Here is a 15124-nt window from a genome sequence, read left to right as displayed (position 1 = left end):
GATTTTATTAATTTAAAAAATTAACCTGTATGGGAAACCACTGTCAAGATAAAATTTTGAGGGTGCATTTATTTTACTAAGAAGAAAGAAGCTTATAAAGCGTCCATCATGAGAATCCACCTGGGACTCCAAAAGAGATCACATACCCAAAACAAATCATCACGTCAGAGCCCCACAGAATTCTGAATCCCAACCAGCAAGCATGAATAATCCTTTTAAATGGTCACTTACATATCAGAACAGGTCCTTTGTGAAATTTCTAAGCAAGGCCTCTGGTTTCTGACTGAAACAGAGATTTATTGGGAAGGGGGGATGAAGTGAAATCAAGAACTACTGGGAAATTTCCACGAGAAAAGAGGACAAATGGTTTTTGTTGTCAGAATAAAACCAGCCTCTCCTGGCCAGGGTTCGGAAAGCTGCTGACTACCCCACAGGAGAGTTGAGCAATATTTTCAACTGGTTTCTCAGGGACCATCCTGATTAAGTTGTAGTTATGGGGCAGATGCAATAGTTTCAAATCCTGGGTCGCTGTCTTATTAGCTGTGTAACCTTGTACAAGTCACTTAACCTCTCTGATAACTGGTTCAACATCTTTAATATGTTGAGAGTTAATGCCTACCCAATTACCTTACTAAATTATTGCAAAAATCAAGTGAGCTCAAATTTCCGAAAGTTCTTTCTAAATTATAAGATTCTGTATAAGTGGAAAGTGTTACTAAATATGCTCGCACGATATTAAATACCCCACATAGGACTCAGAAGCCTCTATGACTCTGGGTTTTCCATTTCTAGAGATAGTCTGGTTTTTGCTTTGCTCTCTACAGTTTCACTGAATTTTTTTTTTTTTTTTAAAGAAAGATATAAACAAAGGCAAAGGGGAAAAAGTGGAATCATATGTCCTACTTTTTGGTGCTGCTAGGCAAGAATTTTAGGCTGAGGCTTGGTTCATTACCATGACTTGGTATCAATATCACCTGAGGGATAGAAGTAAAATAGGGAGCATCCAAAAGGCATGTGATTCATCTCCCCACTGATGGAAGAATAAAACATCAATTTACAGGAATCAGTTATATTTCTAATTACTAGCAGCAAACAACTGGAAGACTAAATTTATAAAACTATTCCATTTACAATAGCATGAAAATATATAAAATACGCATGAATCAGTTTAACAAAAATTGTGTAAGACTTCCACACTAAACTGCAAAACATACGTAAGAGAAATTAACCTACAAAGTATGCAAAAGAAATTAAAGAAAACTAAATAAATTGAGAGATATATCACATTCACGGACTAGAAATCTCAATATTATTAAAATGCAATTCTTCCTAAATTGCTCTATGGATTCAACACAATCTCAATCAAAATCTCAACAGGCTCTGGTAAAAAAGTGACAAGTTGATTCTAAAATGTATATAGAAATGCAAAGGAACTACGATATTTATAACTTTGTCTATATGAAGAAAAAGAAAATAGAGTTGAAGGAGTCACCTGGTTTAGATATCTACTTTAAAACTTCAATAATCAAGACAATGTAATATTGGCATAGGGATAGACAACAGATTAATGGGACAGAAGGCAGAATCTTGAAATAGACCCACATATATATGGTCAACTGATTTTTAACAAACACATCAAGGGAAAAGTAAATTGTTTTCAATAACAACTGGATATGGGGAAAAAGTGAACCTCACACAAAAATTAATTCAAAATCAGGACTTCCCTGGTGGCACAGTGGTTAAGAATCTGCCTGCCGATGCAGGGGACACGGGTTCAAGCCCTGGTCCAGGAATATCCCACATGCTGCAGAGCAGCTAAGCCCGTGTGCCACAACTACTGGGCCTGTTCTCTAGAGCCTGCTAGCCACAACTACTGAGCCTGCGTGTCACAACTACTGAAGCCCGTGCACCTAGAGCCCATGCTCCACAGCAAAGAGAAGCCACCACAATGAGAAGCCCGCACACCACAACAAAGAGTAGCCCCCGCTCACCACAACTAGAGAGAAAGCCCGCACGCAGCAACGAAGACCCAGTGCAGCCAAAAATTAATTAATTTTCAAAAATTAATTCAAAATCATCATAGACTTAAATGTAAAAATTAAAACTACAATGATTCTAAAAGAAAACATAGGAAAAACATCTTTTTGACCTTTGGGCAAGCAAAGATTTCCTATAGAGGATAAAAAAAGTATATACTAACTATATAAGAAAAAAAATTAGCCATCATCAAAATTGAAAACTTATGCTCATCAAAAGACACCATTAAGAGGAAAAAAAAAGTGGTTCTGAAGAACCTGGGGCAGGACAGGAATAAAGACACCGACATAGAGCATGGACTTGAGGACACGGGGAGGGGGAAGGGTAAGCTGGGACGAAGTGAGAGAGTGGCATGGACATATATACACTACCAAATGTAAAATAGATAGCTAGTGGGAAGCAGCCGCATAGCATAGGGAGATCAGCTTGGTGCTTTGTGACCACCTAGAGGGGTGGGATAGGGAGGGTAGGAGGGAGACGCAAGAGGGAGGAGATATGGGGATATATGTATATGTATAGCTGATTCACTTTGTTATAAAGCAGAAACTAACACACTATTGTAAAGCAATTATACTCCAATAAAGATGTTAAAAAAAATAAAGAATTTGAAAAGGAAAGTGACAGACAGGGAGAAAATCTTGTAATACATATATCTGAAAAAAGACTTATTATCCAGGGAAATCCCTGGTGGTCCAGTGGTTAGGACTCTGCACTCTCACTGCCAAGGGCCTGCTTTCAGTCTCTGGTCAGGGAACTAAGAAAGATCCCACAAGCCGGCTGTGTGGCCAAAAGAAAAAAAAAGATGTATTATCCAGAATATATAAAGAACTTCTATAAATCAATAACAGAAAGACAAACAGTGCATTTTTAATTGAGCAAATACATTTTGAACAGGTACATAACAAAAGAGCTCACAAGTAGCAATAAGCATATGAAAATGAGCTCAACATCGCTAGAACAATGTAAATCTAAACCAAAATAAGATAATATTTTGCACACACTAGAATGGTTAAAATAAAAAAGACTGATGACACCAAATGTTGTTGAGGATATGAAGCAACTAGAACTCTCACACATTGCAAATAGGAGTACACGATGGAAAACAGTTTGGCAGTTTCTTATAAAATTAAACATGCATCTACCCTAAAATCAGGATTCTACTCCTAGATATTAACTAAAGAAATGTAGATGTGGCCACAAAAAGACGTGTAAGAATGCTTATAATGGCATGATTCATAGTAGCTAATAAGTGGAAACAACCCCAATGTTCATCAGCAGGAGATTGGAAAAGTAAACTGTGATATATTCATACATTGGCATACCACACTGTAACAAAGGAGGAAGAACTAGTGACAGATGCAATGGATGCGGATGAATCAAAAAATATATATTAAATAAAAAACCCAGTAACAAACGAGTACATAGTATATGACTCTATTTATGTGAAGTTCAAGAACAGGCAAAACCTAAATACAGTAGCAGAAATTATGACAATGGTTGCCTAAGGGGCATTGCAAGGAGGATGGGGGCACTATAGGGGGTGATGGGAACGTTCTATATCTTATTCTGGATGGTTGTTACCCAGATGTATACATTTTTCAAAACTCACTGAATTGTAGCCTTAAGATTATTCATTTCACTGCATATAAAATTTATTTAATGAATGATTGAATGAATGGTAACACCATGCGGAGATAACCAGGTGGGATCCTGCAGGACAACTGGTCAGGTCTCTTCAAAAATTACTGTCATTAAGTAAAAGATAAAGGGATTGTGGTAGATTATAAAAGACTTAAGAGATGTAACAACCAGATGCAATGTATGGTGTCAGACAGGATGCTGCTTCGGGCAAACCCTCTATTAAAGACATTCCGGGGACACTCGGAGGAAATTTTAATATGATCTTGGTTTTAGATGACATAAAAATGTTTCAATACAAAGTGGGAGATTGTTGATAGAATAAAAAACAGGTTACAAGGCAGTATGTACTTTCAGATCTCCTTTTGGTTTTTACAAAAGGCAAATATATATAATATATTGTGTATATTATATATGATTTAGAACTATGTATGTATGTTATATATGTATATAAAGAGATCCAATAAGGAATATACATTTATCAATTAACATAAGTCAGGCAGAGAGATATGATGTTTACATTTTCTTATTTTTCTGTGTTTTCTAACTTTCCACCATAAACAAATACTGCTTCCACAATAATATATGTTGCTTGAAAATATTAGTCTCTGAAATTCACTGTTTTATAAGACAAGGTAAAAGACGGATGGATAGGGCCCGGAGAAGGAAACCTCAGACTGTTCTATCTACTAAGTGAGTCTCCTACTGGGCATTTTCCATGCGTATCTCATTTCATTCTCGCAACAAACCTATGATGTATCTTCCCCGTTTTTACATAACTAATGATGATACAAACGAGAATTTTAACATAATATTACCTGACTTCAAGACTCATGTTCTTTCTACCTCACTTACATATTTAGTAAGTTTTCTTACTAAACATCTGTGAAGTATTTACTATGAACCAGGCATTCTGTTACATGTTTTACAAGAATCACCTCAATCCTACCTTATAACAATCCATGTAAGGATGATACTATTATAATCCTCGTTTTAAAAATAAGAAAACAGAGGCACAGAAGTCAAATAAGTCCCCCAAGTTCCCAACAGCTAAAAAGCAGCAGAACCGAGAATCAAGTTCAGGCCACCTGATTCTTCACATGCCTACCCAGTATACTACAGCATGTCTCTAACTTCCCATGCTTTCAACAAGTTCCCAGTGGAGTAGGGGAGTATGAGTGACAGCTACCAGCAAAGGGAACACTGATATCAGAGGCCTGCCATGAAGGCTTTCATGGTGACATCCTTGCTTACCTGTCCAGGGCTGTGCTGGTGGGCATACTCCTCCCAAACCCTCGGACCCCCATCTGACGGAAATACGGAATGCAAGAGAGGTTGGCGGCAATGATGGCCAGGGAGTCGGAAGGGCTCACGAAGAAGCCATTTTGGCCTAGGATCATATAACGGTCCTGTGGGAAAGAATGTGTGAAAATGTTCAGGCAAAGGCATCTGCCGCCAGCAGCCCATTCCCATCATCATTACAAGCCACTTTACTGCCATTCCACATTTAAACAACATGAAACAAGTTGAATGAGGCCAAAGAGGGCATGGGAAACCAAGACCTCTGAATATTATAGGGCCCACGATCTTGACACGACTAGGAATATATCCCACCTGTCGAAATGTGGATGACTTCCTCAGGCTTCAGTAGCCTCTATATTCCCAATTCACACTTTCCCCCAAACATAATGGAGAACAGAGATTATTGCTAAAATAGCTCGCTTCTTAACATGGTGATTTCAACAAAATCAGCCATAATAAAGATGTATTGCATGAATTTTTTAAAAAAGAAATAACCTCTTTATAACATAAGCTTACTTGAAAAAAGAAAAGTAATGGCTATTTAAGCACAATACTTGGCCATTAGATAGAAGGGCAGATGCAGAGCCAGTTAGGGTTCATATGCCCCATACATGTCAGCTCCGGAGGTATCCAATAGTTCTCTGGTTTCCAGTGCTTGGTTCATTATATAGCAAAAGGGTCAGCATGCAGAAAACTTTCCTACTTACCCCATCAGCATCAAATGCAGCTCCAAGCCCATACTCCCCTCCTTTCATAGCTTCCAGAAGGGTCGTTGCATATGTCAGGTTGGGGTCAGGATGCTGCCCTCCAAAATCTTCCAGGGGGACACAGTTGATTGCAGAATTGGCTGGGGCCCCCAGCTCATCACACAGGACTTTTCTCACATAGGGTCCCATAACTGAAAAAAATACACAGCAATATGAGATCTTTGCAGAACCTCTGCCACCACCCCTGCAACCAAGGGTGTTTTGCTCTGCTTAGAACAAGAAGGTTACTTAATAGCACAAGAAAAAAAAAGATAAATTCTACAAGTTTTCTCAAGACACAACACAGAATAATATTTACTTCAACTGCTACTCATTGAGCATCTGCTATGTGCCAGTGACTGCATTAGGCATACAGAAGTTGTATTCAATAATCCAGTTCCATGAAATTTCTCTCCAAAACTTATCTAAAATATTGGAAGAAATAAATCGACTACCTAATAATGATTTATTGACTGTTACTTTTTATGTATGAAAAGCTTTAGCTGAATATATGCAAAAGCACTAATAGGCTCTAGCAACATTCTTTGTCTCTACAGTTGTTTTAACTCTGCCAAGTGTATAATTAAACACTGTAAAACACTGAAGCATATAAAACTAAGCACATTTTACAAAATAAATGTCAAGGAGTTGTGTTTTCCAGTTCAACACACATTCGTGGAGTGCCTAACACAGAACTCCTGTGTGAAGAATGGAGGGCATCAAGGGACGCAAAGCACCCAATTCCGACATTACTGGGCTCTCCATCTAGCAGTGGGATGAGTCAAATCTACAGGTGAGTGACTGCAATGGGAAGACTAGTTCTATTCAATGTATATTTATGAAATAATACGATCCAATAGCTTGAAAGAAGAAATGACCACAGGAAAGGCTTCAAGAAGAAGGTGGCATTTCTGGGAGGACTTGGAAGAATATAAATTTGACAGGAGTGAGGACGCCATCCAAATGGAAAGAACACTATGAGCAAGGAAACAGAGCCTGTGGTAGAACACACAGCAAGCACATTTGGGGATCAGCACATAATCCTGTTGGCTGAAATATATCAAAGTACTGCCTTCCATTTATTTTCCAGTAATACAATTCAAACCTCAAATAGTGAACCTTTTTTTTTTGCGGTACGCGGGCCTCTCACTGTTGTGGCCTCTCCCGTTGCGGAGCACAGGCTCCGGACGCGCAGGCTCAGCGGCCATGGCTCACGGGCCCAGCCGCTCCGCGGCATGTGGGATCTTCCTGGACCGGGGCACGAACCCGTGACCCCTGCATCGGCAGACGGACTCTCAACCACTGCGCCACCAGGGAAGCCCGTGAACATCTTTTGATTTTTCCTGCCCAGCACCCATTTCCCCTTCCTCCGGTAGCAGCATCTTGGGTTTCCTTTGGAGAACCAATCCTTCTCCCATCTCAGTTCATGTGATCAGGATGCGGCTAAATCCTACTTACCCTAAGGCTGGGGAGGTGACCTAGGTCTGCCAGTCAGTATCCTCCATCCCTCAACCAGAGTGGCTGATTCAGAGATGAACACACAGTACAAGCTAGGCAATGAGGCTCAAATCCAAAACATGGCTCAAACTATTTGGAAAGAGAAGCTGTCTTCCCTCTAGGCCAGATAAAGCTAAGGTAAGAAACTGAAAGAGCCTTTTCTGGGGAAAAGAACCAGCCCAATAGGAAAAAGCAAAACAGCCCAGCCAGAAGACCTCAGAGTGAAGCCCTTGGAAGATAAGTTCCACACATGGGCTCAGAGCTCCCAACAAAATTTTTAGCACCTCACTCTTAAACATGCCAGGCAGCCAAGGACCACCAAACTTCTAAGGAATGCATCTAACATGAGACCAAAACAAAGAGAGTAAAGAGCAACCTGGAGAAAGCAGAAACGACACAGAGAGAAAAAATATTTTAAAGTATATTTCAGTCATATCCTAATAGAGATCAACAAGATGTGACAGAATGGCTAAAATTGAAGAGACCGACAATACCAAGTATTGGTGAGGACATGGAGAAACTGAAGCCTTCATGCTCTGCTGGTATTGCAAATGGTACACTTTGGAAAACACTTTGGCAGTTTCTTATTAAGTTAAACATATACATCATATGACCCAGCATTCCCACTCCTAGGTATTTATCCATCCAAGACAAAGGAAATCATATATCCCCATAAAGAACTTGTTCATAAATCTTTATAGCAGCTTTGTTTTGTAGTAGCCAAAACGTAAAAATAACCCTAATTGTATCAACTGGTGAGTGGATAAACAATATGTAGTACATCCTTACTATGGAATACTACTCAGTAGTAACAAGAAATAACTACTGATATATACAACACCATGAAGGCATCTCTAAAACATTATGGTGAGTGAAAGAAGCCTGAAGAAAAAGGCTACATATTGTATGCTTCCATTTATACGGCTTTCTGGAAAAGGCAAAACTGGGGCAGTTGGGGGGGGTGTGGTGGACAAAAAGCAGATGAGTGATTGCCAGGGACTAGGGAAAGGAGGAGGAGTAAGACTATAAAGAGCCGCAAAAGAACTTGTGGAAGTGAGAGAAATATTCTATATCTTGATTGTCAGAGTGGTTACATGACTATATATGTTTGTCAATCCTCATGAAACTGTATACCAACAAGGTATCAATTTTACTACATATAAATTATATACCTCAGTAAACATGACTTATTAAAAAAGATATGGCATTCATGAAAGATGAATAGGAAGCTATTTTTAAAAATAGGTTATTTGGAAAACAAAAAAAAGTTTTGGGAAATTAAAAATATGAATGAATGAAATGAAAAACTTAATGGAAGTTTTTAGTGGAATGAAAAACTTAATGGAAGGACTTGGAGATAAAGCTGAGGAAATCTCCCAGAAAGTAGCAAAAAACAAAGAGAAGGAAAATGGGTGGTGGGGGAAAGAATAGGATAATTAAAGGATCAGTCAAGTAGGGCCAATATCTAAACAACAGCCATTCTGGAAAGAAAGGAAAGAGAAAATAATGGAGGAAATCATCCAAGAAGTAATGCAAGAAAATTTCCCAGAATTAAAGGACACAAGTTTCTAGATTAAGAGGATCCTCCAAGTTCTCAGCACAATAGAGGAAAACAGTCTCACACTAAGACTCATCATTGTGAAAAGAAGGAACACTGAAGATATGTCAAAGGCCCTAAAAGCGTCCAGAAAAGAACAAAGAAAGATTTCATACCATAGATTAAAAATCAGAACAGCATCAGATTTCTCAAGTTCAGTAGTAATAACTAGAAGACAATGGAGCAATGCCCTCAAACTTCTGAAGAAAAATAATATCCAACCTAGATTTCTATATCCAGGTAGATAGCAACTCAGAGTGAGCACAGAAAAAAGGCATTTTCAGATATGCAATGACTCAAAACATTTACCTCCTATGAGCTTTCTCTCACAGAGTTCCTGGAGAACTTGTTCCTCCAAAATGTAGGAGTAAATCAAGAAAGTGGAAGACCAAGGATCCAGAAATAGGAGAGTCAGCATAAGAAAGGGGTAAAGGGAATTACAGGATGATGCTAAGTGGAGATTCCAGGACAACAGCAGCTCACAGAGCAACCAGTGCAGAGCAGAGGAGATCCCAGGTCTCCAGGAAAATGAAGTGAGAGAAGATTTAGACACTGGGAGAATATGAGGGTTAAGAGTGGTAAATACACTTCACAAAACCTGAACAGTGAGAAAACAGGACAATTACTAATTCCACAGAAGAAGTTGTTCTGTAAGGAAAATATAATTACAGTATTTTTCATGGCTCAGCAGTGTTATGATAATGTAGACAGTAGATACTGATCTTCCCAAAATGATGATATAATTAGTTTAAGGAAGTGTGCTTGGATTTAGTGACTGGAGAGGGTGAAAAAGAGCTACAACCTCATCTTCCATGGTATGAAGTCAGTAATGCCCCAAACTGAAAAATCAACAAGGAGCATTATATTCATAGTATTTAGTAACAGGAAGATCAATATTTAAAAAAAAAAAAAAAGAAAAACACTGAAAGAGTTTTAAAAAAAAAGGTAGCCTCTGAAAAGTAGGAAATTGGGGGAAGGAGTTGGGAATGGATTTTTTCATAATAAACTTTGAACTATTTGACCTTTTAAACTGTGTACATATCAAAAACAATTTTAAGGGCTTCCCTGGTGGCGCAGTGGTTGAGAGTCCGTCTGCCGATGCAGGGGACACGGGTTCGTGCCCCAGTCCGGGAAGATCCCACATGCCACGGAGCGGCTGGGCCCGTGAGCCATGGACGCTGAGCCTGCGCGTCCAGACCCTGTGCTCCGCAATGGGAGAGGCCACAGCAGTGAGAGGCCCGCGTACCGCAAAAAAAAAAAAACAATTTTAATAACTACAGTTTTGCTATCTCCACTCTAACAGGCATAGCCTCAAAACCTTTTGTTCAAGCTTTGTTTTCATTTGCATCAAAAGAGAGAAATTAGAGCCCTGAAGTTTTCCAGAGCATCCCAAATGCCTGAACACACACACACACTGTATGAATATCTATAAATCCAGCCTTCCTCTTAATCCCAGAACCCAACACACACTGAGGTCTCCTTTACCATTTCTTGCCCACCACTTGGTAGGAGAACACGCATTTACCTCCGTGCATGGCATCAATTCGGATCTTCAGTTGGCTGGGCCCAGTCAGCAAACTCTTGATGGCATTAAAGTCAAAGATGGTCCGAAGGAGGTTGAGATAGATATCCACTGGGTCCACTATCTCCACTAAGGATAGGAAAGCAAAAGGAGATACCAGTGACTACCCATGAAGGATACTTGGAAGTATAAAAATGCATGAAATTAGGATGACAATCATATCATAACCCCACACATTTACGTGGGAAGCGAAGTATCCATTTGCAGACAAAATCACAAATTAAAGCACAATCAAGATGCTGCAAAGTTTGCAGGTGATCAAAAGGTGTAAAAAATCTCGTTATAAATTCTTCTTTGCAAGTGAAAAAATCAACCACAAGAATAAAGTAGTTAAGATAAAACTATGCCTATTGTCGCTACTCCCACCTTCTTTCCCTCCCCCAAACTGCAACACCTCAATGCTAAGAGGCATCTTGGCACACCCGGTTGCCTCTCCTGTGGGGAATGGCCAAAGAATGACTCAACTGGCCTGAAACAAATCAAGAAGTGACCTCTGCAATGACCCCTACTTTCCAAATGCCATGGTGCCAACCAGATCCAGGTTCTGAATTGGTGATGAAGGATATTTTCCTGAGTTTGTGTGACGTCTCCTGCATGCCCAATTAGTACCAGTTTCAGGGCGAGTGCCAGATATTTAGAAATCCTCATTAAACACAAATGTTCTCCAGTGTCCTGCACCGCCCAATGACCAGGCATCCAAAACAAGTCCTTTCCACTTATTTCACAGATTCATAAAGCCCAGAATACATCACATTTTTCAACCTTGGCAATCAGTACATAATTAATACTCAGAAAGTACTTTTCCTAGAAGTAATAAATATTTTATTTTAGGCACTAAAATTTGTCCACGAGCCCTGCTTTTTAAATTCATAGTTAAATTTTGAAACTTATGTATGCTGTTTCTCAAATTTTTCAAAAACATACTACTTTAGAATCCTGAAATACTTAAACCTGCACTAAAGATATTACCAATCCACCTTTAATAATTTTTAGTAAATCCAGGTGCAATACTTGATGGATGAGATTTTATATGTAATATGAAACTGTCCCTTCGTCTAGTCAAATACATGTCTAAAAATATTTTTTCTTGCACTTAAATCAAGGTAGTATGTGTGTCCATTCAAATATAATGTAATTACTGTTTACAGAACACAGATAGTTTTTAATCATCTTTTGATATTTGGAGGATATTAATCTATAAAATAAATTAAAAGTTAATCTATATGAACTGTACATCTAAAAATGATTAACATGATGTACTTTACATTACATATATTTTACCACAATAAAAAACTAATCTATAAAATAAAAGGTTATGGCTTGAAGTTTTACTCACTCTACAATTTAGGATGATATTTTTGGCAATTATTTCATTCTGGTTCTTTTCAGAAATTCCTGAACCACTTGTCTAAATACATTTGGTATTTACAGCAGATAACACACAGCACCAAACAGAAATGTAAAAAACAAGGAAGCAAGTAGAATTCCATGAAGACTGAAAGTTCACATCACATAGTTCCTGCTCTTCATCCTTTAAGGTGAAATGTCAAAGACTGATTTGTTTCCAATTAACTCAAGCCTTGCTCAACATTTAAAACAGCAAGAACACAGTACATAAATTATCCCAAATAATTATCTCCAAATTCTTCTTGGGAGCCAGGGAATGTCTCTATCTACCTCGTGGTATCTGTAGCATTGTAGAAAACTCATCAAGCTAGCAATGTGACTGGAGCAGTGGGCCTGAATCTGAGCTCACCGAAGGTCTGGGTCTCTTGGACAACAAATACAAGTGTGAAGATACCATAAATAAATAAATAAAACTTTCTTCCTGATGGTAATACCTTCTTTTTCTTAGCATCTTATTTGCCAGTCCTTCTAAACATATGTAATCAAGTACACTTAAATCATTTGTTTAACATAAAATATCCCTTGCGGACTTCCCTGGTGGTGCAGTGGTTAAGAATCCGCCTGCCAATTCAGGGGACACGGGTTTGAGCCCTGGTGCGGGAAGATCCCACATGCCGCGGAGCAACTAAGCCCGTGCGCCACAACTACTGAGCCTGCACTCTAGAACCCATGAGCCACAACTAATGAGCCCGTGTGCCACAACTACTGAAGCCCGTGCACCTAGAGCCCGTGCTCCGCAACAAGAGAAGCCACCGCAATAAGAAGCCTGCGCACCGCAACAAAGAGTAGCCCCCGCTTGCCGCAACTAGAGAAAGCCTGCGTGCAGCAACGAAGATTCAACGGCGGACATACGTACATACATACATATATAAATAAATGAAATTTGAAAATAAATAAATAAATAAAATATCCCTTGCTTTTAGTTGTCAAGCGATTGTGCAAGCGTGTGTGTATGTGTGTGCAAACTCCCAACCAGATTAATAGAATCAGGAAATGTTGCTTCCAATAAATATCACATGGTTTTCAATTAATTTCTGCTCACTAGCTAACCAAGCAATTGACTCAAAATCTTCCAAGACAAATGTGGTAGAGTTGGCCCAACACTGTGACTCCAAACAGTCCATTTCAAGCTCTTTTCTGTCCCTAAAATACCATGTGGCCATGAGCCAGGTATTTCACCTTTTTAACTAAACTAAATTACTTGTAAAATAAGGATACCATCTTAACACAAACTGGATTTAAGCTTATAGGGGCACTGAAGGAGTAAAAAAGTGTTAGTTTTATTGCTACTTATATGCCTTCTAGGAAAAAACAATAGGATAATATAAAGGGTGAAAAAATGATATGCATATACATGGCATTGATGTTGTTATATAGTTCAATATTAATCTACAAATTGAAAGGTTATAATGGAGGACTTAGAAGCTTTATTCATTCTACAATACAGGATAATATTTTTTGACAACTTCATCCCAGTTTTTTAATTCTTGAACCATTTTCCTAAATCCATTTGGTACTTTGTAAATTCCTTTGTAAAATCTCCTAACACGGAGTGTAATATAGAGCAGGTGATCAACAATTGTGCACTGAATCAACATGAACTGCGTGGTTCTGCCTTATAAAAGAAATGCCTACCTTCCATGGGAAATTTTAATAACCCCACTACCTTTTAAGGTCTCTTCTTAATTATCTGAAGTATTTCGGTATGTTCACCTTAATTGCTTAGAAAAGCAAAGACACGTTTTGGCTTCACAGCCTATTCCTGGAACACTGTAAAAGAGTCAGCCACGAAAGGTTCCCTATGTCAAAAATGATAGAAAGCTTGGAAAGTCGTTTTTGAATGTTTGCCAGTTCTAAATATCTTGGCTGGTCTCATTTCCCTCTGCACCACACTAAGATTACATCTACTTATCAAGTGCCACTCCTGAGACTGATAATTCCATCACTTTCGTGTGTGCTTTTCCCTGAAGGAAAAAACCAGAGTCACCCCCATCCACGGAGTTATTCTGATTTCTTCAAAATACAGTTTCTCTGTTACCTCTAAACGGTTTGAATTTGTTCTCCAGGTCAAACTCTTGTCTTCCTAGTCGAGACAGGTCGATTCGTAAATCAGGGCATATGGCGTATTCCTCGATTGTTTTGCTGATCTGATAGATTTTGTCTGAGACGACATCTGGCGCAGGACCTAAAATTTGAAAATAATGCACCACCAAAAATAAATCTGCTTAAAAATTCAATCAGAGAAATGTTAGCTCCTCCTCCACCAAGCAGGAGAAAGATTCATTTGTGCTCTAGACAATGGTCAACAGTTCACAGTTCGATGTGCCTCGATATTTCTTATCCTTCCACTCTGGAGGAAACGTGGCCAGCCTCACCTGTTCCATGTAGGCCAATGACCCACATGTTGGTTTGTTTTAATCCACTTCTAAACAATGATATGTCTTCCCTAAAAATAGCTGCACACCTGCCAGGGAGACCTGGTTATGTCATCAGCTTTATTCAGGATATGAGACACAAACAGGATATGCATTTGACAGAACTGAGGGATTCCAGATTTTAACTGCAGCTTCCCAAGTGCACCTAGAGAAAGAAAATACAATTTCTACTCCCAGATCTGCTGCCTATTTGATGCATAAGCTGACCAGGGTACATTATTTTCCCCAATTCACACTCTCTAGTGACTCCCAAGTTTTTAAAGTGAGGTTTAAAATATCTGATGCACTTCCTCACAAGGTCAAGCTGACAGTTAAGGTGAAGTGATAGGCTTTAAATGAACTGAACATGAAATCAATGGTTGTCCTCCTTTAATTTTTCTTTTCTTTTTAATTTTTATATCTTCATGTAAGCAACTTCAGGTTTTTTACAATGAGTTTGGGAATCAAATAAATAAGTAGATTGAAAGATCTAAAACATAAATAATTGATAACTTTGTGTATTGATCTCACTCACCAGCTATATTATAACTTTCTACTGAACAGAAATTATTTCTTGATTTCTTTTATATCCCAGCGCTTAGAGCTACACTGTCCAATTCAATAGCTGCTAGCCACATGTGGCTCTTGAACATTCGAAATGTGACTAGTCAAATTGACCTGCGCTGCAGTTATAAAATACACATCAAATTTTGAAGAGTTAATAGAAAAATAGAATACATTACATTAATATTTTTATAGTAACATGTTGAAGTGATAATATTTTGGATATATTAAGTTAAATAGAATACATTATTCATTTCACCTGCTTCTTTTTACTTTTTTAGGTACAAAGTGAATCAACTATACATATACATGTATCCCCATATCCCCTCCCTCTTGCGTC

At 38.6% G+C, this 15124-nt stretch overlaps 1 protein-coding gene across 1 annotated transcript in view; it reads right to left on the bottom strand.

The window, feature by feature from the left end:
* Positions 1-15124, bottom strand: part of PGM5 (phosphoglucomutase 5) — a gene marked incomplete at both ends in the record, with an annotated part of 193689 nt that overhangs the window by 148863 nt on the left and 29702 nt on the right. Inside the window, 4 exons of the mRNA XM_079705786.1 lie at positions 4930-5084; positions 5685-5875; positions 10343-10468; positions 13845-13991. Coding sequence (XP_079561912.1) covers positions 4930-5084; positions 5685-5875; positions 10343-10468; positions 13845-13991 — 619 coding nt within the window. The remainder of the gene's footprint in view (positions 1-4929; positions 5085-5684; positions 5876-10342; positions 10469-13844; positions 13992-15124) is intronic.

This window comes from Hyperoodon ampullatus, assembly GCF_949752795.1.
Source record: "Hyperoodon ampullatus genome assembly, chromosome: 6".
Classification (NCBI taxonomy): Eukaryota; Metazoa; Chordata; class Mammalia; order Artiodactyla; family Ziphiidae; genus Hyperoodon; species Hyperoodon ampullatus.
The sequence above is the reverse complement of the archived record's forward strand: the minus strand, read 5'-3'. Positions and strand labels throughout refer to the sequence as shown.